We start from the raw sequence: 24,709 nt of genomic DNA, 5'->3' as shown, positions 1-24,709 counted from the left end.
TGGGGCAGTTTGTGGGGGACAGCATACAGGGAGAACACCTCTTTGAAGGGTGAAGCTTCCACGGGCCCAGTAGAGAGACTTGAACTCCTCATAACTCAGCAAACAGGCCATGGTTTTGACCATCTGCACAGCTGAAGGGTGTTCATCCAACCTGACCCTCAAGGCAGACTGGTGGGCACTCCTCTGAGCTAAGGCTGCAGCTCTGACTGGGAGGTCTGCACCATCTCTCCTGGCTTATGGATCCACCCAGACAGAGCTCAGACTGAGCTCTTCCTTGTATCCAATCTAAATGTGCCCTCTTTCCGTTTAAGGCCAGTACCCTCATCCTGTTATCACATATCCTTGTAAAGAGTCCCTCTCCATCTTTCTTGTAGGCTCTCTTTAGGCTCTGGAAGATCCTAAAAGGTCTCCCCAGAGCCTTTGTTTTTCCAGGCTGAAGAGCCCCAAATCTCTCAGCCTTTCTTCATAGAAGAGGTGCTCCAGGCCTCTGATCATCTCTGTTACCTTCTTCTGGACTTAATTTTTTTCTTCAAATTCTACCAGTATCAACAAAAGAAGATTCATCACTGTTCAGGCTAAGAATTCTTCAGGCTAGGAAAGTGTACTGTAATATGAATGTCTCAAAAGACAGGAAATGTTATTGATACGGTTCAAGTGTTGGGCTTGGTTCTACCTATAAAAATATGAAAAATTAAATTCCTTGACACTTGCATAGTAATACAGTACTGAACATCCTATCTTTAATCATGGGGTACAGTCCTATTCTATCACATGCTATTACAAAGTATAATTATGCAACTTTCATCTGAAAAATAATTACATACTCTTTTATTATCTTGAAGTATTTTCCTTTCATATTGCAAGAATTATGCTATTTTTTATTAGAATTAGTTTTAAAAACATTATGTTGAGCTTTTAAATGAACAGTTTTTGAACAGGTGAAAAATGAATGATTTGAGTACAAGGACAAAGAAAATATGTTCATAGCTGCATTGCCGAATTACCTTATAACACTGTCCTGCTTGATAAAAATTAGTTCTACATAATAATTCAATGATGGCAAAAAAATTACACATTTAAAAAGTCATATAGACTACATGTCAATAGTCATGTGCTACAATTTTCAGAAAATTACACTTGATAACGTAGATGTTTGTAGCTTCTTCTGTATACCCTCTAAGCCGGAGATCAGAAATATTTTTTCCTTTCCTCATCTTCATAGTTTAAGTCCATATAAAGGTTTTTGTTAGGAACTTTTCTTTACCATTTTGGTTCCAAATTAGGTTATTCTAAACAATAATCCAAGCTCAGAAACCAAAGCAAAGTAAATATCAGAGATGAGTCTTAAAAAGGAGAATTTCCTTACTTATGACTTATCTTCATGAAGAAATGCTTTATGATTACATTTCTTACATTTACAAACTCCATTTACATTTACAAACTACTTACATACTTCAGTATTTTTATGTGCTAAAACAATTAACTTAAACTTAACCTGTTTTTTCTTATGCTCTCCAAAATAGAAAAATACCCCTCTAGAAAAACGACAGTGATTTATGTATCAGATTAAATGTCAAAGCCAGGTTTCAGTATGCTATGTGTCTTGGGTTTTTTGGGTTACAGCAATGAAAGTATATTATTTTGATGAGTAATTTGCTGTTAATTTCTTCCATAATTGTCATTTAACTGCATTTTCATCCTATGAGTGAAGAATTTTCATTCCTTTAAAAGTATAAATCTATTTCTACCATTTTCTCAAATACTTACTGGTATACACAAGCTGAAAACCTTCATCAGTGCCCTCCATGTCTGAGTTAAATTCCAGCCATAAATGATTTGAAGTGCTACTTAGTGTCAGGCCTCTTAATGATGCCCCAGTATATGCTCCCAGCAGGTGAGCAGTGTTGTCTTTGCCATCATAGATCTGTAAAAAAATGTGAGTTTTACAGTTATGAAGAAAGAAAAGAAGATATATTTTATTTACAAAACAATTCTGTACATCTGCATTAAGAGGAAGAACAGCTCTCTCAAGGGAGATCCATTGCCAGTCAACCTGAAGTACTATTTATATATGCTATTTGCCTCTCTTGACTTAAGCCGAATTAGGTGGGGTGAATTTTCAAATGCAGTTTAAAATACGTCAATTCTTTTTATACACAACAATAGAAGGGGGTAGAAGTTCCATATCAGCTCAGATTGTATAGATCTCTGTGTTTTCTCTCACTGTCAGTATTGTAATGCTGATCACAACCTATCAGCAAGCACCTATAATGTGTATCTGCCTCTAGTCTGAGGTGGCACAACAGAAAATCTTACATATCCCCAACTTCAGCCCCTTAAATAAACCTGAGGTGGCTTTTTATGCTTTGAAGACAGGTTAAAATACAACTGTGAAGTAAAAGAAGATTAGGAAATAAATTTAACCACTGCTTCTGTAAGCTGAAAGAGTATTGCAATCTATATGTAAATCATAGTACTGCATTTTTAATATTTATTTTTCTTCAAGTGTTGTTCTTTTCCATTTATCAGAATACCAAATATATAGAACAATCTTTTAATAATTCTCAGGAAATTTCCCTACAAATCTGTTTGCTTTAAAACACCACTGGTTGTTGTATTCCTGTAATTCCTAACAAAACTTTCTATAATTTAATTAAATAATTTCATAATTTAATTCCTATAATTATCAATTATAATTACTCACCCAAACATTATTTCCTGTAGGATTTATTTAGGGACTTCTAAAATAACTAAAACTTTGATTCATGTGGTTTATGAAAAATTTCACTTGCAAATCAGTAAATTCACCTCTGAATAATTTTCAAATTGCAGTAAGGGGAAATTGTAAAGCCTTATTAAAAGGTACCGAATTGTATGCAGTTCTAAATTCTATTTTAATTCTATTAATTACAAAGTTTGCATTTTTAGACAGAAGTCTTCACCAGAATGAAATCATAGCAAATATACCAGCAATAGAAGTAAGGCAACAAAGTAAATGTGAAGTATTATGATGCCTGTTCCCTATCTGTAAGAATGAGTTACACACCTAATTCCTATTTTCCAGAAATCCTCATGTCTCTAGTAATAACAAAGATTTTACATTTAATGATATGATGAAATAAAAAAATAAGTGATTTCTAGCTATCTGTAATAAGTAAAATTGTACAGGAGTTTAAGATGCACAACATGACTTCATATAATTCCTTTGTTTTTAGTGACCCAAGCAAATAAAGTCCAAGTGAACTTAAATTTAAAAGCTTATGTCCTCATATGGACTAAATGTAAGAAATCAGAGAAGGAGAAAAAAGTGCCATTAATGCATATCAACCAAAAAATAATTTCAATATATATAAAGCCGTATTAAAATAGATGTCTCATCTTTTTCAGAAACTCATTTAAACTATAGTGAGATCAGTAATCAAGCCATAAAAAGAAAAAAATCCCCAAAACTAACCCCAAAACAAGACAAACAAAACCAAAACCTAAACAAAACAAAAATCAAACAAAAAAACCCACCCAATCCAGAAAATTAATTCTGAAATGCACTTAGTTTTGTTTTAGCAACTGAATGGAAAAATACCCTTTTCACAATTACTGCTATCCAGCAGAGAATTTACACCATGACAAACTTAAGCAAAACCCAGTTTGAATCTACTTATAATTAATAATAAACTAGGTTCACGATTTATTCTATTTTTAAAAGCTATATAAGAGTAAACCATTTCCTGCTATGTGTGTATCACTAATACTTAACCAAAGGAAGCTGGTAAGAAGTTATACCAACTATTTTCAACATTTCACCAGAACTTCAAATAAGCCGTGTCATGATACCAATTTTCTTTATGTTAGAACTACCCCCCACACACTTTATTGCCAATTTTGTTAGATGTCCTACCATATTAAATCTTTCACATTAGTCCACTGACATCTCTCATTAGTTAATATTAATTCTATTTCATGGGCTAACCAGCTGTCACACTGTATAATATTTTTAAACCTATGTAATTTCTATGAAGGAAGAGAATTTAAAGGATCTAACACTTCTGAAACAGATTCATTTGAGTAGGAGAACTGCATTTGGTTGAGGCAGGATTGTGATTCATCTAAACACTAAACTGAATTATTTTTTTCTTTTGGTTGCTGTCTTTCAGACATTCAAAGTATCCCCCTTCCTAAGATACTGTGGTCTCCCTTAGGACAATAAATGAATGCATGTTTTGTAGTAACCCTCAATTTAGGTCATATTTTCATTTCTCTGCTTCATTTGAGTTAATGGGAGAAAAAAAAGGAAATTTATAGAATCATTTAAATGATACCATTTACCTTGCCAATAAAGTGGTAGCAGACCCTTCTGAGATTTGCAGAACCAACATTTTCTTTTTAACCTTGTGAAACTAGGTGGGAGCTCAATAATTAGAATGAGTTAGTAATTCAGCTTCATAATTTTTTCGGAGGGCAATATTATATGTGAATTAAGGCAGCGCAATTAGCTTATTTTAAATATATTAATATACTTTCTTATAGGCCTTGCCAGCACATCTAGATTTAAGTCACTTGGTTGCTAAAGTCCAAGAATAATCATTATAAAAATATTATTCAGTTGGATATATTTTTCTTAAAGTCATCCTGTAACATTAATTCAAAGGTAATTGATTCATGACTGGATAATGCTTGATATGCCAGTAACAAACTATTTAGAAAACAGAGGTCCATCTTTATTAGGTATTTAACAGCTCAATCTTTTAAATTATTAATTCATAAAGGAAAAAAAAGGCACATAAAATTGTATTCATGTCCTTCATACCACAATAATATGCTAAAATGTTATAGAGAAAGATGATAATAGCAAACACTCTACCTAAATATTTGAACTAATAGATGCTATATTCAATTTTTGAAGGAAGTGTTGTTCACATTTACAATCAGAGGGCGAATAAAACTTGCTCATCTCTTAAGTGGCTCCACTATCAACAAATTTTAAATGGAAATTAATGCCCTTTTTTCTGCCAATTTATTTAACTATATAAAATTTTAGCAAGGGAGTATCATGAGTGAATGTATAAAATTTGTGCATTTTAATCAAGCTATTTTTGAGATTTTCCATTGAAACATAAAAGGCATATGGATACGAAGATCTGTTTCTTTATAAAGAGAAGAAATAACATAAAATCAGCAGCTCAGAACTGAGGCTGTCAACGCCCTGTCAAATGTATATCACATGTGAATAGAAGCACTAATATAAAGACAGTAAAGGGTCCATATGTTTGGGAGGATGAGGGGGTGGGGGGTTTGTCCCCAACATTTATTACCTTTTTCTCAGTCATATTCAGGATGATATTGCTAAAAGTATTATTATTATAAACATGAAGATTTTTAAGCAATAAATTAGCAAAAAGGTCCGAATATCACATCCCTTCAAAGTCTTTGCCCAAACCCCTCAAAAACTGAATCATGTGCACACATTTAAAATCTGGCCCACAAAGGAGACAATGAACAAATGCAGTAAAAACTGAATCCTCTGTATTTGGCAGGAGCACAAACAGAGCTGAGCCAAGCACAGCCGAAGAGAACCCTGAGTGCCAGTTCTGTTTGCTGACACTCTGTTACCTGCCTGTTGCTGCAGTGAGTGCTTTAGTAAAAGGGAAAAAAAAAGATTGCTTTATAATGTTATTAAAAATAATTATTACATAATTTTTTTTTCCATAGAGATGCAATACCACCTACCACTTGGTATCATTTCTCATGCTACAAAAAGCCAAGCACACAGTCTGCTACAAAAGAGAAAAAAGATCCTTTTCATAGTCAGTGTTCCTCTCTTTTGTTTTAGGTTTATTAAATGAAATATGTCTGCAGAATTTTTGGAGGTAGTTTGTTTTGTTTTGTTTTGTTTTGTTTTGTTTTTTTAATTTAAACATTACCAGAAAACTATGCATTAATTGGTACCATGCACAGGTACTTTTTTATTTATGCTGAAATCTACTTAAAATAAAGAAACCAATTATATTAGCCATGTACAAGTTTCAATTTTAATAAAGGTCCTTTTCACCTGTAAATTAAAAAGTATGTTAAAATAGCCTTGATATAAATGAATATTTTTTACACTCAACAGTTTTCAACACAAATAACACGTTCACTACTATCAATGGACTATTCAGGGAAGCAGAACAATGATAACTCTGTGTATATCTCAAGGACTTGCTTACAGCTAGCAGAGACTAGAGAGTTTATGAGCAAAATAGGTGGATGGAGATAAAAGCAGGGAAAAAATACAGGTAGAAATATTTTTATACTTGGGAAAAAATACATTATTTATCTTTGCCTCTCACATAGGTAGTTTACTCTAAAAATATTGAATTACAGAAATATAGTGCACAAACTCAATTATCAGTACAATTGCAAAGAAGGAAGCAAGTGTTACAGAGTTTCTGAGATTAATATTAAATGGATTGGCATGTAGCGATTGTACAGAACCTAAATTCTCCATATGTCTTCATATAACTTTCATAAATATAAGAACAATATATGGCACTTTCAAGAGCAGGTTATATCCCTACACACACACATACACAAAAAAAGTAGAGCTATTTATATATTTGTTACAGTTTGTCGTTAAACTAAAAAAGAACTACACCATTAATGTAGGTACCCAGAGTAGCTACATTGGAAGGAGAACAAGAGAATTACATAATAAATGAAACAAATGAAAAACAAATTATATGCTCTGAAACCTCTGTTTTATACCAGTTCAGAACTGACAAAAGGGAAACTCCTCCTTCTCTGCCCCTGAAGTAATAGTAAGGGTGGTGATTTACTTGTGTTAAATATGCTATTTCACTCTAAGGCTGCATTCCCAGTTACAGCCATTTCATTGTTTAAATCACAATGCTTGTCAGATACAAACATCATCCATGGGCAGTTAACTCACATGTGAAGCAGCAGACCTCATGGCTTCATTAAAGAACTTGTCAAAATTTTATTAGACTACTCAGTCTTTTCAGACTTTGAATGAATTTTTAGCTGCATATCTCTAGTGATCTAAAAATCCTAGCTGCAAGAAAAAGTAACACAAAGTACATTACTAACTTCCTTGCCAGCATTTTCATCTCTAGCTTTTGATGAAAAGACATGGATTATCCAAGCAAAGGTTGTCACTAAAAACCTGAGTTTTAACTATGAAATATTATGGAGTTGCTTCATTTGTGTTTGGGGGAAGGAAGACGTCTCTAGAAGCTGGTGTTTTAAGTATCTTGACTTTAAAATGGTGACTACTATACCCTCCCTCTTTCACAGCTGACAGGGAACTCTGTATTCACTATGTGTCACTTGGCTGTTTTGAAGACAATGATTAATTTAAAACTAAGATTTAACCCTAATGTCCTACTCCTATACCCAAAAGGTTATTCTCCACAATCAGCAAAGCAGTCAAATATTTCCTTTTTCAGAGTAGAATAAGATCATAGAAAGGGATCAACAGACAACTGCAGAATTGATTCTGGGAGAAAAGATTTGGAATGTGTGACTGGTAATGCGTTTCCTGAAGAATTTTTCTTTATCAAATGAACACTGAAAAAAGAGTGTGATAGAATTAAGACAGTTTGTGAGAATTTCATCTAAGAAAGGAGATAGGAAAAGACCCAATGAGTTCCACAGATATTTCTTCCCACAATTGTTAAGGCTGAGTGCCTCTGTCTTGCTATGATGTCAGATAGACTAAAAAAAAGTGACAGTCATAATCAAGAATACCTATTAGAGTTTGTTTTGGATTTTTTTAATAGGGAGGAATTTCAGCTCATTATAATTCAAGGCTGCTGACTTGAAAAACACTCTAATTGCACAACACTAGTTTCATTTAAAAAATACACCTGCAATATACAGCAAATATTTCTGCCACTGACATTTACAGCTGAGTGCTGGCCTTTGTGTATTTATAATTTATTTTGCATTGCTTTTAATTTCACATTACTTGAGTAGCAGTATTAAAGCAGAATTTTTTTCTCTAAGTCTCTGAGTTAAGATTGTCTAGTTAAACATCTGAAGTGCATATGGTTCAAATGGCCCTTAAAAATTTATAAATTAATAGATCAGAAAAAGAAGAAAAAAAGTTGAATTGTTTTATTTTTATATTCATTTATATTTACCTAACTGTACATAACTGTATCTCCATTCCCACAGTGGTATGTATTTTAAATTAAGATAATAGAGTTGAATGGTTTCAACCTAAAAAATCTTGAGAAAAATCCATCCATATGCTTTTATTGGCTAGCAGTTACTTGAACAACTGGTTCATTGGTTGGTTTGAGGTTTTTTCCCATACTACTTAAATTATAATAAATACTACAGAGCTTTCAAATTAAATCTTTCAAAATGAATTAATGTAACACTTAAAGGGCATCCACTTGGTTCTCAAATAAGCAACAATTTTAATATAAAATAAACACACTTATGCATTCTGGGTATCTAGTACCATTGGGTTCATTTTTCTTTGCTTCTGTTTTGCTTTAAGAAGAGCATAGTATTTTTTATAAAATAATCTGATTTCCTTTTTCTTTTTGATACTGAATTTCATTTTACATTATTGGTTTAGGTCTGCTTGTACTGTACATATAATTAGCCCATTTTGGAAATGCTTGCGTCTGACAACTAAGGACAGAAATCCCACCCTAATGCACAGATGGTTACACTTAGATGAAATAAACTCCAGTGTGAATCAGAGTTGTTTCTTAGGAATACATATTTTCATAATCTTTCTCATTGAATAAGTACAGAGTACTTATTACATAAGTAATAAGAATATGGCAGAAAAACTTTTTAAAATCAAACATGATTGGCATGGTACCATTTGTTCCTTTGATTTCACAGAGGCAAATTTAATTAAATTACATATTCTGAACAATTGGACAATTATTTAATCACAGATATCAGATTTTATTGGTGTGCTATTGCAGATGGTTTATGAGAAAAGACACCCTGATCAACATCAGTTTTAAATGTGTAGATGGCTAAGTAACACATGTATCTGGAGCTGTACTTTTTAGAGTAAAATAATAAAATCTATGAACAAATCAAAGATGGGGGAAATCACTGTTTAAAACTCTGGTAGGTTGTGGTATCCTTTTTTCCCTTTTGTTGCTTTTTTTTTTTTCCATGCACACCAAATTAAAGTAATTTAAAGTGGAAAACTTATGTACAAAAGGCAGTATTTAGATTGTGTTAAATTAAAGTTATGGGTTTTATGTTTCATTATATTGAGATTGCAGCTCAAGTTATGAAGATACTTTGGAAGTTAACAAATCCAAAGATGTAATTGATGAATATTTAACACTAAAAATACAATACAAACAACAATTAAGGCAACATTTGATTCATTTTTTCAAGCTCTTTTTTAATTATCTCTGATCAGAAAAACATGTGTTAAAAACAGGCTTTAGGAACGCCTGAGGGTGCCTAATTTTTAGCTTCTTAATAATGGAACCAGTTTAGAAAGTTTTTTTGTAAGAGATGTTTTATATCCACTTACGTGGTACTATACTATTACAGATAAACCTCAATGATGGGAGGTACTAGAAGTTCAGGAATAACAAATAAGTTACATGATTACATACCTTAAGAACATCTCCTTGGGCTAAGTGAAATGTTCTGGCAGAAATATTGATTCCTTTCCCTGCTTGTACCTGAATGCTATAAATACATTCATGGTTGTTTTCATAGTTAAGAGGATAATTGGGGGACAGTAAGATTCCTTCATTGTTTGTCGTGAAGGCTCCACATTCAGCTGCAATTAAAAGAAAAAAATTAAGGCATGCTTTAATAGAACACATAAATATTTTAGTAATGGTGATAATGCTAATGTTAATGTAACCTAGTTCAACATTATTAAGGTTTATTAATATCTAAAATCCAGTTTTAAGTACATGATCATGACAGTGATTGGAGGCTACAAAAATAGTTCTAAATTGCAATACTTTAGTAAAAGTATATCAAAAACCACTGAGAGTTAAAATCATATAAATGACACATTTCATAATCATATTATTTTATAGGATCTTCCTTGAATTTTTTGTATTTGTTTCAATTTCTTCAATACTGAAATTCATAAAGATGTGCAAATTAAATGAAAGTATAAGAATTCTATAAATATACATGAGTATTTACACACACATGAATAAATAAATATATATATATATATATATATAGATACATACATTTTCACATAGATTAATGAAATAAAGATTTTTTTTCCTGTGGTATTTTTTAGCAAAGATAATCAACATACTCAATGGTGTAAATTACAGTAGTAAAATATTATGTTATAGCTACCAGAAAAATATAGAAAAAAAAATTTCAATAACAAAAAAAGAAGATAAACATAACTCTGAGGGGAGAAAATAATTAATTTAGTTATTTTCAAGTAATACAGTTATTATTTCAAGAAGTAAACCTTATAATCAAAGATTTATTCACCCAAAAACCCTAGACACATAAACACTTGTGGCAATGCTTCATAAGGCATTATAAACTAACTTTCACTTCCTATCATATATTGGACTATATACATAATTTTAAGTAAGTAATTTTTAGCATTTATTTACCACATATTTTAAATAGACACTGAAAAATGATTACAGTTTTTTGCTTCCCTTTTTATTTAATCTTGCTATGCAGCTATTATAATGAAGTACAGGAGTATTTCCTGTCTTTTAAACAAATTTAGATTAATTTTAAATTTAACTGTAACACTAAATTTTCTGAGTTTATGTTTGTTTTTAGGATTATTTCAATAGTCTTGCCACTTATTTTACCCTCATGAGAATGCATCTAATTTATTTTAACCTGGGAATTTAACTGTTTATTTATAATTTCTTTGAATAAGTAATGTTGTTGTGCAAAACCATGTGGTAATCTTAATGGTTTGGAAAGAGGTTTAGGCAAACTATGGTGTCTATTCTGAAAGCTTTTATTTGTTATTAACATTTTTATAATTTCCACCGCAAACTTGTTTGAGCAATATTCAGGATATTGAAATATATATTTTGTACATGAAATTAAAAGACAGCAATGACAAAAAAAAACAACTTGATAAACTACCCTTTCTGTATGCAGCTAAAGCAGAAATTGCACAGAAAGCCACATCAGGCACAGATCAAAGAACAAATGCTTGATGACTACATCTAATTCAGTGATATAGAACAAGTACCCAAATAATTCAGGTGACATTATTTTGTCCTGGAACAGCTGGATACACACAATCCAGGCAGAAGTGGAAAACCTTCTATTCCACATGATCACAGCTATCCTTTTATTGCACTCTGAAATAAATGGGTATTTGCTATTTCAAAGATGCACAGGTCACTTTGAATTACAAAAGAAAGGAGTAAGATGATTGTAATTTTAGGATTGTGAGATCTCTTTTCCCAATCCAGAGGGATATAAAAGCCAAAAGGCACAAGGTAATTATGGTATTAAGTTGATCCAACAACTCTGGGCTATGTAAGAACTGTAATTCAAAGCAATTTTTAAAAATCTGAACACAGCAGTAAGCTAACTGTTAAGACAATTTTAACTAGTGTTTTACAATCATGCTAAGTTTTCTGTTAAGAAGAAGGGTGCAATCTTGTCATTGTGTTTCATGTCATCGTATTTATCAATATGATTTTCTGAATTTAAAGAAATCATATTGTGTTCCAAGTTGTGGATGTCCCATCCCTGGAACTGTCCAAAGCCAGGTTGAATGGGACTTGAGCAACATGATTGATTAAAAAATGTTCCTGCCTATGGCAAATGGATGTATCACATGATCTTCAAAGGTTCCTTCCAACCCAAACCATTCTGTGATTCTTTGTATCTTGTGTTAGCAGACAAGAAAGCTAGTTTAGTAAAAGCAGTGCCAAAAACCACAGTATAATACAATTTTTCCCATAGCATGATCACAGTTCCATGGAGGCACACAGTCCTCCAGTTGCTTCTTTTGCACACTTCTCAGCAGAATTCTTATAAAATCAACAGTTAGTTCCTGGCTTCTCTCCTTGCCTCCTGTCAGTGTAACTTATGGCTTAAAAAACCACAACAGAACAACTAACCACAAAGCATCAAACGTATGCTCAGACAAAAAACAGAGTTAGGATTATATTTTGAAACAAGTGCTAAATCGAACTGGGAAAGTCCACAATTAATATTGCAAGGTGTTCCAAACTACAGGATAGATAGTTCTATCATTAAAATACCTAACTAAACCAACCCAACGTACAACAGGGAAACATAGAAAAGAGGTGACAAAACAGTACTTGAGAAGTAAAGGAAAAATTACAGTGGATCCGAGAGTTTGTATCCATTCTTTAAATCATACGTAAAACTGTTATCAGAATTTACAAATATTTTGTTACTGTATTAATGTTTCATTTTAATAATATTCCCTGTTCAACAGAGATAAAAATCAGGGTGCTTTATTAATAAATTTTGGGTTTTTAAAAAAAAATCTATTTGTTTCAGCTGAAACTTAGACCCTGCCCTACACACTTTTCTTGTATGAAAAAAAATAGGAAAAATATTCCACATCCACATATATTTTCACAAAGACTTTAATTCAGCCTAATATAAAGTAGAAGGATGTAACAGTAAATAAATTACTGAAGTAAATTACTGTTTCCAGACTGTGGCAGAAATAATAGATTCATTTCAGTATTAAAAAGGGAAAAAAACCCAAAAAAATCAAAAGAAAAATAATGAAAAGTAAAAACTTCTTTAACAAGATAATTACAGTAAAAGACTGTGATGCTTTTGGTTATGAATGTGTGTTCATTGCACCTTTCCATAATGAAACAGATGAATTTTAACTGCTGTTTAATAATGCATTTAAATTTTGTAAGCAAGTGAAATGTCATTGTGATTGTAACCAAGGAATGAAATACATCTATTTGGGTAACTTAACCATTTGAATTCAATTCTTCAATTAATTGAAAGGCTTAAAATAAAAAGGAGAATATTGCAACATTTCTCACAATTTAGCTGATTAAATTCTTGCCATATATAATTATGAATCAAAAACACACTATGTGCTCCTACAGATCAAAATTCAGACAGAGGGAAATTGATTTCTTCAATACAATCCTTTAGAATCAAAATATAAGAGCTACATCTAGGAGTCCTGTGTTTTGAAAAGATGGTATCTCTTGGTTAGGAGATTGTGTATTGCAACAGCTTGACTGGGCAAGTACGCAGAAACATTCCAAAAAGTATTTTATCTCTATACAACTTTGTACTAGATTGTAAATAAACAGTTGCTTCAGAAACTGTATCTAAATTCCATGCTCAACAAAGAGTTTCTTATAAAGCCATTTGTCTTCAGACATTCTACCTCTTCAACTGAAGGCTGGCAGAAACCAGAAAATAGTTTCTTGTCAAAACAGCAGCAAAATAGACAATAGCACAAAAATTCTGAAAGGATTAGGTTGTTGCTAAAGCTTTCTTTCTGTGAATAGCATGAATCATAAGGTTATCATAAGTTTTCCAGGTAGTTTTTATATTCTGACAGGTTAAATATAGGGAACCCTATGCTGATGAAAAAAGTAAAAAGAACATTGTCTTCTTCCATCAGTAAGAATAGTGGGGTTTACTTTTATTTTACATTGTTCCAAAATACAAGACTTCCTTTCATATAGACAAAAATGATTAACAGAAATTTCTTATTATGTATCTGCAATACAGGTTATCTACTTCCTATTTGATCTGAACATCAAAAGATTCATGTGGGTGTGTATTAAACTTATTTTCATTATACTTTGGCTGGTTTATGACTACATTATTTATCTTATAATGAAAAATAATATTTCCAGATCTGGGATGATCCTGTATTTATGACCCAAAAATAATTTTACAAAAAGATATTTCTACATCAATGGCCAAATGGCCAATGGCCAAATACAAAATAAATCTTTCTTAGAAAGAATTTCTTACATTATTAATGTTATTTTTCATAACTGATCGCTCTGGCTGACAAGAATGGGTAAGAGTCCCATATACATTAAATAATATTCTCCTGAATTGCAATCAGCCAAAGGAGGATGAAGAAATAGCATGACAAATGAGCTTTTAAATTAATTTTAACAAGGCAAATTGTATTAAAAAACCCACGTTCTATATTAGAAGATTTTAAACGACCAATGCGCCTGATTTTCCTTTAAACTAATTTAATAGTCTGATAAAAAAACCCAACACTAACAAAAATATCCCAAAAACATGAACAACCAAAAAAAAACCTCCACAAAATAACTCAGGAAGTCCTGGAACTTTTGGAACTTAGTAAAAATTTCCACATGGGGAACAGGAACAGTTAAAATTTGATGCAAAATCTAAAAATACATAAATATTAAAAAAATGTCTTATCACATTATAATGCTATTATACTAACATATGGTGAGACCTCAATGACTGTGTTTTGCTTTTTACAGGAATCCTATCCCTAAAGAAAATAATAGACATATAACATTTTCACACCTGACAGAAGAAATATAAAAGGGAATAAAATTACTTCTGATGAACAGAAGAAAGTTTAAGATTCATTTGTTCTGAGATGAATAAATGACATTTACAAGTGGATATCACAATCCTTAAACTCAGAATTCATGCTGCCTAAACATTCCACATATTAAAAGAAATCTCAAAAGTAGCAAAAGGACATTTTTTTGAAGCAAAATATATTAAAACCAATCTTTATCTTGAATATTTTGTATGCATCGAAATGGATAGAGCCATGTAGATGGAGTAAGATTAATGGGATATAGAATAAGATGCACAGAGGGTAACTAATAGTTCTTCTAATAAGGAAACTACATATGTATTTGTGGTAGCACCTTCCTTTTCTTGGTTCCATATTTATGCATATCCAGTCAATGCTGAAATTATTTTCCTTTCATACAATATAACCTTTCAGACATTTCTTAAATGTCTGTTATCAATGTTCTTTGAAAAGCACCTTAACTAAAGCTTGGCAAAGAAGCTGCATCAGTGAATACCTTGGCAAAAAATCTCTGATGGAAAAAATTAATGTACAATATTATCTGAAAAGTATGCAATATGGCAGAAATTAATGAGTTTGTCTGTAGATATTTTATGTCTTTTTGTCTGCTTTTTATAGTTTCAAGGGGCATAGTTCCTTAGAAATCCAGAATTAGAGACTGTTTAGGACATACTGAGAAGAATGAACAGAAAAAGTGAAAGTAGCAGAGGAGAAAAAAGTTTTAAAGTCAATGTCTTCTAGTGAAGGTTTAGCAGTCTGGAAAGAAACCGTATGGCCCTAAGAAAGCCAAAGAAAAAGACTTGACACGGTTGGGAAGCTATGAAGACACAGATTATTTTACGCAGACATAGAAACAATTAGGGTCTATAAATTCAAACATGACAATTATAATGAAAGGTAATACAATATGGCTATTGAATAGCCTTATAAGGAATAAAAAGACAAACTAGAAAAGGGCAGGTGAAAGAAAAAAAAAAAAGACATAAGAAATCCTGGTATAATAGAAAGAACTTTCCACATTTCACTGAAAAGAAAAGCAATTCTAAGAAAGAAATATGTGTGCTGAATATGAACACTGCATTTGGTTATCACTTGAGTATAGCATGAAAATAAATCATGAAACTAAGGAATGACAGTGCTCTAAAAGATTGTTAATTATCTTCCTTCTATTATTGATGATTAGAAAAGTTTAATTTTATCTATGTCATTATTTTTCCTTTTAAAGCAATAATAATTGCTCTTGTTTTTTCCTATCTGTAACACAGTTACAGAAAAATTCTTGTAAGCTATCTATGGAATTGAAAATTATAAAGAGAACTAGGCAAAGATGTCTGAGCTCCAAATGCATCAGAACATTTTAGAGGCACTACAACCCTGTAAAAGCAGCTCCTTATTCACAAACTTAAGACCATTTCTCTGCTCTGTATTACAAGCTGGAGACAAACCCCTAGTATATTGTGGAAAATGTTGATTCCTTAGTGCGGCATTCGGCTTTTCTTCGCCCCAGTCCTGGGCAACTGGGGGTGCCCGGCTAGCGCGCTGCTCTCAGCGAGACCGGGGCCGCCACATTTGTGCAGAGCACTAGGGCTGAGCCTCCACGTGGGTCTGCCATGCCGTAGCCAGACGCTGAGGCAAGATAAAGGGTCAGAGAGAATGGTGCACTCTGTCCACGTTGCTGAGAACTCTTTATTCCTGCATGGCTGCAGCGGTGGACAATGCAGCTGTTCTCAAGCCCTCCCAGACAAAATGGCGCTGGGGCACAGGGAACCGGGGATAAAATAGGGGGCAGGCCGACAGGGGCTGAAGCCTCCCTCGCCCAATGGGGACAGACAGCAGGGGAGTGACACGGACCATGGCAACCTATGGGAACATAATAGGGGTGTGTACAGGGTTCTGGGACAAATGGGGTTACAGAGGTGGGGTGATTGATGCAGAACTTTCCGAGGAGAAGAAGGGAGTGATTACAAGATTGACATATGTAAGCTCCTGTAGCAGACAGCTAGGAGCGAACCACTATGAGGGTAAAATAGGGGTACATAGAACCGATCTAACTAACATTTATTAAAACCCTTAACTGAACCCACTCGGGATGCAGCTCCTCAGGACCACTCAGAGCTTAGATTTTGCTTTTTATAAAGTCAAAAGTGAACACATATTCATACTTACTGTAGGAATTTTTTAAAAAGAATATATTATTTAGAGTCAAAAAGAGTCTTTCTTCACCATCCATAGAAAATTTCAAAGGAAGCAATTTCAAGATTGTGGCCTTTTTTTCTGTCATCATTAGGTACACCCATTTATTAACAGCTTGTTCAGTTTGCTGTGTGGCAGTTACTTTGTAATAACTCATAGAGTGTGTTTTAGTTTTGTTAGCCAACACAGAGTAGATTACACACCAAAGTTTTGGCTACCACGTTGCTTCAGCTACCGGCTATGCTTGCCCTATGAGTGACTACAGACATTTTTCCCAAGAAGTGCCACATCATATTGTGAACAGAAAAATGAGAAATCTTTATGCTTTTTTAGAAAAATATTATTATAAAAATTGTTTCAGCACAATATCAAGCCCTACTGAATTGAGATAACACCATCATATGAGAAATTCAACCTTAAAAATTCAGTAAAAATATATTTGTTTGCTATTTGAAAATTAATTTTTCATTTAATAATTCCTAATTTCAAAATTTCATTTCTTAAGTCAATTTTTAAAAATACTATTTTTACAGATTGAATAATAACATTAATTAATAAATTACAAGTATTTATCCATCTTCTAATTAAGAAAAGGAAAGACAGCTGCTAATTTTCTGGCAAATTATTTGGTTTAGAATTGATTATGACTGACTACTCTGTTTCAAAACCCAACACACTAGCCTTTGTTGTATCCAGACAGGGATGCTTGGTCTTCCACCAAACTTCTACTTTACCTGTCTTCCTTGCATTTTATTCTTGTGTTGACAAACTGAACACAAATATTATGAGCAGTGGTTACTTCCCAACTGATATTGCTTGTATGTGAAAGTGCACATTGTGTCAGAAGCATTTTCTCATTAATCATTTTGAGAAAAAATGCCAAACATGAGCAACAGTACTAATACATAAAATTTGAGTCCAATATAAGTGGACGACAGGAATTTCTACTCTTGTCTTGTTTGAATTTCATTACTATGACACATAAATTAAGCACAAGACTGACAAAGACTGGATACTTAAAGAGTGAAAATGGCTAATTAAGCCATTCTAGTTGAGACTATCTTTCATTTTCAAAAGCAAGAAGAAAACATGTTGACTAGAATATAATTTATTCCTTTTATTACAGCTTTTCTCTTTCCCCCCAACAAACAAACAGAAACATTATTTTTCCGTCTTGATAGCTATATAGGATTTTTTTTACATTTATGCTGCTGTGAAAGATTCTTTTTGCTGACAATTTACTAATTCTTTTTTTATTAGCCATTCCTGAAATTTATTTCTGAAATTCAACCTATCTTCTTGACTGTGCACGCATTCATTTTTATTCTTCTTGTTAAAAATGCATCAACCTCAACACAAAAAGAACTTTTATTCATCCATAGATCTGACTCAGTTTCTAAACTATCTCTTCTATAGGAACATATATAAATGTTGCTAATGCATAAACTAAATTCATAATTTTCCTTATACTGATGTAAACATAGGAGTGGTTTGAACCTAAAAATGTTGATACAGGTTCAACAAATCTGTACGTGTTGAACCTGTATCAACAACAAACAAAATCAAAATGTTGATTTTTAACAACAAATAAGAGGAAAAACATAATCCATAGTTACTATGCAATCAACATCTGAAAGACACTTATGTTCTACTAACATACAATTTAGTATGAAAAAATATTTTAAATGCACATGAATGCAGATGTTTTCATGTATAAAACTTTCCATATAGTACATACTCATTAATAAATTTCAGCAATATATACCCTTAAATAAAAATAATGCAGACACTTTTGCAACTATCCTGCTTTTCAGAGACCTTATTGTTTTAACAGCTCTCAACAGGACTGAAAATCAAATAATTTAGGAAGCATTCAGCTCAATCGGCATTCTTTAGCCATTTAAAGCTAAATTTCTCATCAAATCTACATATATAGGCTACTTCTACAGTGAGTGGAGAGTGTTAGGTAGCAATCATCAGAAAGTATTTCTTCTGAATTATCTTAGCTATTGTTTAAAAGCTAGAATAACTGTTCTAAGGATATTTTGAAGATATGGTTCTTACATAGATGTCCAGGTTGACTGTACTCCTATAAATGGACTTAGTTTAATGAAACAAATCTGGTCTAAGTGATCTAACTACAATTTTATAATACAGTTATCACTTGGAAGCTTGCATTGACAAAAAAAAACAAAAAACAAAAAAACAACAATTACCTGACATTTGAACTGGCAAATGCTGATTTATACCCAGTTTTCCTAACCTATTAATCCAAATAAGAAGAGTAATCATTGTGCCCTCAATTTGAATTGCTTTCAAGTATAGACTATGAAGTCCACTTATAATACCAAATATATTTTAAAAAGGTTAAAAAATGACTAAGGAGATGTGGAAAATATGAGAGTACATTAAAAAGAGGTGTAGTACCATGCTTTTCCATGCTTCGAATCTGCAAGTCTATGGACAATGACTACACATACAAGCAAATGAAAGCAGCTGACCACGTACCCACACACCTTGGCAGAGGTGCACTCCATACTCGTCGTCCACCACCAAGACAAATAACCTCTGAAGCTCCTTCTAAACGATATCCAGATGAACAGGAGAATGTCAGAATATCTCCAACGCCAAAATTAAATCCTATTCTACTACCAAATTGTGGGATCCCAGGATCTTCACAAGGTTCAAGATTATACTCTGCCAACAAAAGCAAGTCAGATTTTATGAGAACTCGTTCTCTACCAGTAATATATGTAATCTTGCAATCTAGTAATTTCTGTATATTTCCACCTGAATATCAATACAGGCATCAGATTTTAAAACAAAATTATTGTGTGAATGTTAAATTTATAATTAGATTATGTTGAAAGTAAGGCAAATTAATACATTCACAATGTTTTAAAGATGCGTGACACCACATGATTTATCATTCTTGTAAGAGGCATAAAAAACTCCATTAAATAAAACAAAATTTAAAAATGGCACAACAAAAACTAAATAGTTGAAAATCAGCTCCTCTGGAATTTCAGTTACTGAAATTAGACTAAGTCTGTTTCCTCCCCTCACTTTATAATGTGTCTTAAAGTTTACTGCCATCTTATTTATCTTGTAGCACAAATGTGTCCTTTACAGAGGCACAGAGGCTCACTTGCTTTGAAATTATTGTGCTTAGGAAAAAACTATATAATATAATTTTTCAGTATATATATTCATCAAAATAATTTCAATTCTTTTTTTATTTATATAGCATATAGGAAAAAACACAAAACAGCAACGTTTTCAGGAGCCAGATATTACAGGTATTTCCTTACCAGAGAAAGAAATATTAAATCCTTCATATGATATTGAAAAATCCGAAATAAACCGCAGCTGAGCTCTAAAATTTCCATAGAGACCAGCATTGATTGGTGAAGGAAGCTCTGAGCCAGTCAGACGTGCCAATGGCTGTGTGAAGCTGCCATTCTCTGTTATTAGTAAGTAGTCATGATGATCCTCCAAATGAAATGTGTAGAAGGTGAATTGCACACCTATTAGAAAAAGTAGAACTATATTTACATGTCACCCTATTAACATCCATGTAACTAAGCCAAGGTTAAAATTCATGCATCACATTATGAATCATCATTTGGAAAATGAAAATCCAATTTTTCTCAAAATTAGTATCTGTCTTGATTTTGGAATTAAAATATCTTTGCAGTAGGTTTTGTTTTGACACTATATTTAACTTTTGCCTTTAGCTGCAAAATATGAACATCTGATTTATAGAATTTAAAGATAAATGCTTCCATTTTTGTGTAAAATCCAATTACATACTATGTATATTCAAAACTACAAACAGTTAACGGCAGAATAAAAAAGGTAAGCCTTATTTCTTACAATCACCAGTATCCTTGAGTAGCACCAGTGAAAGAAAAAATTATAAAATATATGATATTAAATTCTAATAACACCTAAGTAACATCACAAATTCTTCCCAAAAAAGGGGAGGTCTCTTAAGATGTGACATATGTAAACAGTACAATTTTTTTTTGCCAATCATCACTTATAAATCGCACATCTAGAAAGGAAGATATCTCCTGAAATACAGTAGCAATAAAAAGACTTAAAGATCAAGACAGAAAATTAAATTACTTCTGCATTTTTAACTAAGGGTTAGAGCATGATCTTTTGGTAGAATGTGCAGAAAAGCCAAGAAAAATAAAGAGAAGCATCCATTAGCTAGCTTAAGTGATTACAGGTACCTCTAATGTAATACTATTTCCAGTTTTATCATGTAAGTTATAAACCAATAATTCAGTCTCTTCAAATATATCTGATGATGTACTTAGGATGATCCATTCATGTGATTGCAAATTAACATAGCAGATGAATAGTAATGACCTTTGGGTACTCTCATGGCCAATAGATTTTTAATAGTAAACATAATTTAATTAAAAAGCAAATAGTTCCCCTTCCTGCAGACCGAACACTGCACCACTTGCCCTACTCCTGCCAACACCAGCCCCAAATTTCCCAAACAGGGTAATAAAATCCAAACTAGATATACTCTGCTTGACTAAGCTATCTAAATAAAGAAATATAGTGCCCCTTGAGATGTTGTAGGTTAACTGTTCTAGACCTCAAGTGCAGCTTTAGAAGTTCTCAGTACAATTGTCTGTTATTGTTTTTTGTTTGTTTGTTTGTTTATAATATTTCTGAGGTTGCCTGAGTAGCATTAAACATTCATGTTAATACAACTCAATCACACCTAAGAAATACAGCTTGTATGGGTATCTGGAATGCAAGGACACTTGGTTTATGAACCTGGTAAAGGACTTTTCAGTATAGGAAGCAAAGACAGGAAACAAGAGAAGTAATGAATGGTATACACACACACATAAGCTTTAATGAGCAGGATTAAGTGGAGTTACTAACAAAGACCAGAATTCTTATGTTCCTGTCTGATGGTAAATTAAATGTGTTACTGTAATCTTAAAGCAGTTACATCTTAGTAATTGATGATAATGGGGGAATTTTATCTTGGGTCTCGTGAAAATTTGAAATTTACTCTGGAGTACTTGAGGGAATTTGTGAGATCAAGTAAAACTGAAGATGAGGTTTTTTTTAAATGGTAGTTAGAGACCATAAAACATTTCGTGAGATGTTTTGGGACAAAGAAGACAAGAGAAGGGATCATGCCAGGTAAGAGTGAAAAATGTGTCAGAAAAGAGAGAGAGTTAAGGCTCTCTAATCCCTTCACCTAACCTAACCAGTGCACCTAACCAGTGCAACCTCTCCTCTATTATTTTAAAACTCTACTCCTGACTAGTGTGCAAATGCCTCTCCTGTCCAGAGAGTGAGCACACGGATGACCATTAGTGAACATTAGTATGGACTGTCTGGGGAGCAGGATGAGATCAGAGGACAACTGGAAAAAGGGCCATTGGTCACAGCCCAAGCAGAACCTAGTAGGAGTAGAACCTGGAGTCCAGCTTCTGGGTCACAGTATGGAAGGTTGGGGGAGCACATGCATGTATGAGTGCCACTTCTAACAGACTCCTTTTCCCCCCAGCCTGGATGGAGATATAGGATTTGGTTGCCTGTGGTGTTCATGTCTGTTTCAGTGCTGCTGGTGTTTCTATGTGGACCAATAAGACATTTGCCTCTATCCTTGTTAATCTGTGTGAACAGCCATACATAGTGGCATCTTTGGAATACATTCTTAGTCTTGCCATCAGCTGGACTTACAGATGGAAGCAATCAGAGAAAAACCTTGGATCTTGGAGACCTCTATATTTTACTTCCCTTTAAAGACACTGGAGAACCATTCAGCTTTTTCAAGTAGATACCTCCTTCTTTTCTTAAAACTCTACGCATATCGCATACTCCCTCTGAATCTAGAAAAATACATTCTTGCTTAGTAGCACTGATATAGAAATTAGTGGATGAGATTTTATTTTATGCTTATGGTAAAAATAAATAATTAAAAAAAATTATTCTTGCTTTTAAAAATTCTTCGTTTGCTAATTACATTAACAAAGCCATTCATCTATTTTGATCATTCTAGTTATTCTCCCAGCTTTTGTGAAAATAAATTGGTAAAAATCACACATAGAATTCTGGAATTGAGATTGGGTTGCATATCTTTTGAACTAATGTATATAAATTTAGCTTTGGAATTAATAAATTCTTAAATGTCTGTGTTTTTTTTAAACTTAGTTAATATTGGATGTAGTGTTTATTTCACATGAAAAGAGCTCTTAAAAAAACCCGTGTGATATATATACAAAATAAGACTGAATTTCAGCTCATATTTTTTGCATTGACTGCACTCCAATTTAATTTTGGCCTTTTTTATGCATGCATGTATACTGAAACAACAAATTCAGAAATGCCGAAGAAAATGTTATGGCAGTAACCCAAAATAATGAAATTCCTGTGAATCATAGTTGAGCTTCACTGAGTATTGTTCAAACATCACACTCAAGGTTTAACTCAAGGGAATGTTTCAATCAATTTTCCAGATTGCCATGACATTTCTTAGCAAAACCCCAAGGTATATTACAGCAGTAGCTGTACAATTTGGTTTTCTTCAGAAAATATTCTAATCACATTAATAAGTGCTGTGTGACAGATTGTGTCTTCTCCAGGGAAGAATTTTAAAAGATATGTTCAGGTAGATTCCTTCTCATTCTGCCTCACATGCACCTTTCTTTATAAGGGGAATATTTAAAATTTGAAATGAAGATAGGAAGACATCCCATTGTAAAATGTTCCTTTTCTGTGTTACAATCCAGACTGTTGGGGGATGGGTTAATTAACTGATCTCATAATAGAACTTTTGAAACATACCACTGATACTCTACAAATTTCATTTCTCCATATATTTAAATTGCATTCTAGTCACAGACAAAGTGCAATAATTACTGTCAATTGGTGCTTCCTTTTCTCTTCATAATAGTAATTAATAGACATATTAACTATATTTAAGATAAATGTTCAATTCTCTAGTTAATAAATTAAAAAATATGAAAGAAAATTATATCAAGTTGTAAAAGAAACTCAAGAATCATAATGCTGGTCCACAAGAACACAAATGAAAAATTAATTATAAAAATTAGGTCCACTTGAAGAGTAAAATTAAAACCACATATATTTATATTGCAATATTGTTATTTAAAACAGTATATATAAACACAGAAACTGTTTTTCCTAGCAATTCAACATATACAGACATAAAATATACATCATAACAAAATATATGCATTTAATTACCTATTTTTATTTAATAGCAGTATGAAGTTATAACATAAAGATATGTGTATTAGAAATTACCTCACAGCATTCTGGAGCTATGAGTTATATACTTTTTATTGGCAATCTGACATGAAACCACAAAACTTTGTAGAAAAAAGGCCCAAATAATCTAAAGTTAAAACCATCTCACTAGTTAGTAGCCAGTAGAAGATACTCCTTGGGTTTCTGAAGTTGAAATTATACTAGCCATAAAATAGAGCAGAAAATGAGATATCCAGAACAAAGTTTATTTCTCCCTCTCATTAAAATAACCCATTTATATGTATGGGATTAATTTTTCTAAATGGTAACTATGTAAACCTTAGTCACTCAGTCTCCCCACAGACACTTCAACTGGGGACTATATTAACCCACTGGACATTACATGATGGATGGAGATGAACAGGTACCTTCAGAGGATAGTTCATTCCATCTGATTTAGATACCTTTTCAAGGTACAGTGACTCATATCCTGAAGATACATGCATTTTTCCAATAAATACAGAAGTGTCCTAATTTACTAGTTCGCTGTGACATACAACTTAACTGTTAGAAATTTAAATTGAGTAAGCTTGTGACTTATTATCATAAAAGGACAGCTATCTTCCTCATGCAGTACATCAGGAAGAGCTTAAGGAATTAATAGCCTTTTGCCAACAAGTACAAAATATGACGATTTCACACACTATTTCCTATCCAGAGCAAACCCACTCTACACTTTTTCCAGCA

At 32.6% G+C, this 24,709-nt stretch overlaps 1 protein-coding gene across 3 annotated transcripts in view; it reads right to left on the bottom strand.

The window, feature by feature from the left end:
• The window catches only part of CSMD3 (CUB and Sushi multiple domains 3), a 586,072-nt gene that overhangs the window by 206,056 nt on the left and 355,307 nt on the right, over positions 1-24,709 (bottom strand). For all 3 annotated transcript variants that reach the window (XM_068182735.1, XM_068182715.1, XM_068182726.1), the window contains 4 exons: positions 20,017-20,232; positions 19,214-19,402; positions 9,603-9,772; positions 1,768-1,924 (listed from right to left, as the gene is read on the bottom strand). In XM_068182735.1, the coding sequence (XP_068038836.1) occupies positions 1,768-1,924; positions 9,603-9,772; positions 19,214-19,402; positions 20,017-20,232 (732 nt within the window). The remainder of the gene's footprint in view (positions 1-1,767; positions 1,925-9,602; positions 9,773-19,213; positions 19,403-20,016; positions 20,233-24,709) is intronic.

Source organism: Anomalospiza imberbis, chromosome 1, assembly GCF_031753505.1.
Source record: "Anomalospiza imberbis isolate Cuckoo-Finch-1a 21T00152 chromosome 1, ASM3175350v1, whole genome shotgun sequence".
Taxonomy (NCBI): domain Eukaryota; kingdom Metazoa; phylum Chordata; class Aves; order Passeriformes; family Viduidae; genus Anomalospiza; species Anomalospiza imberbis.
Note: the sequence above shows the minus strand (reverse complement) of the source record. Positions and strands in the feature narration are given on the sequence as shown.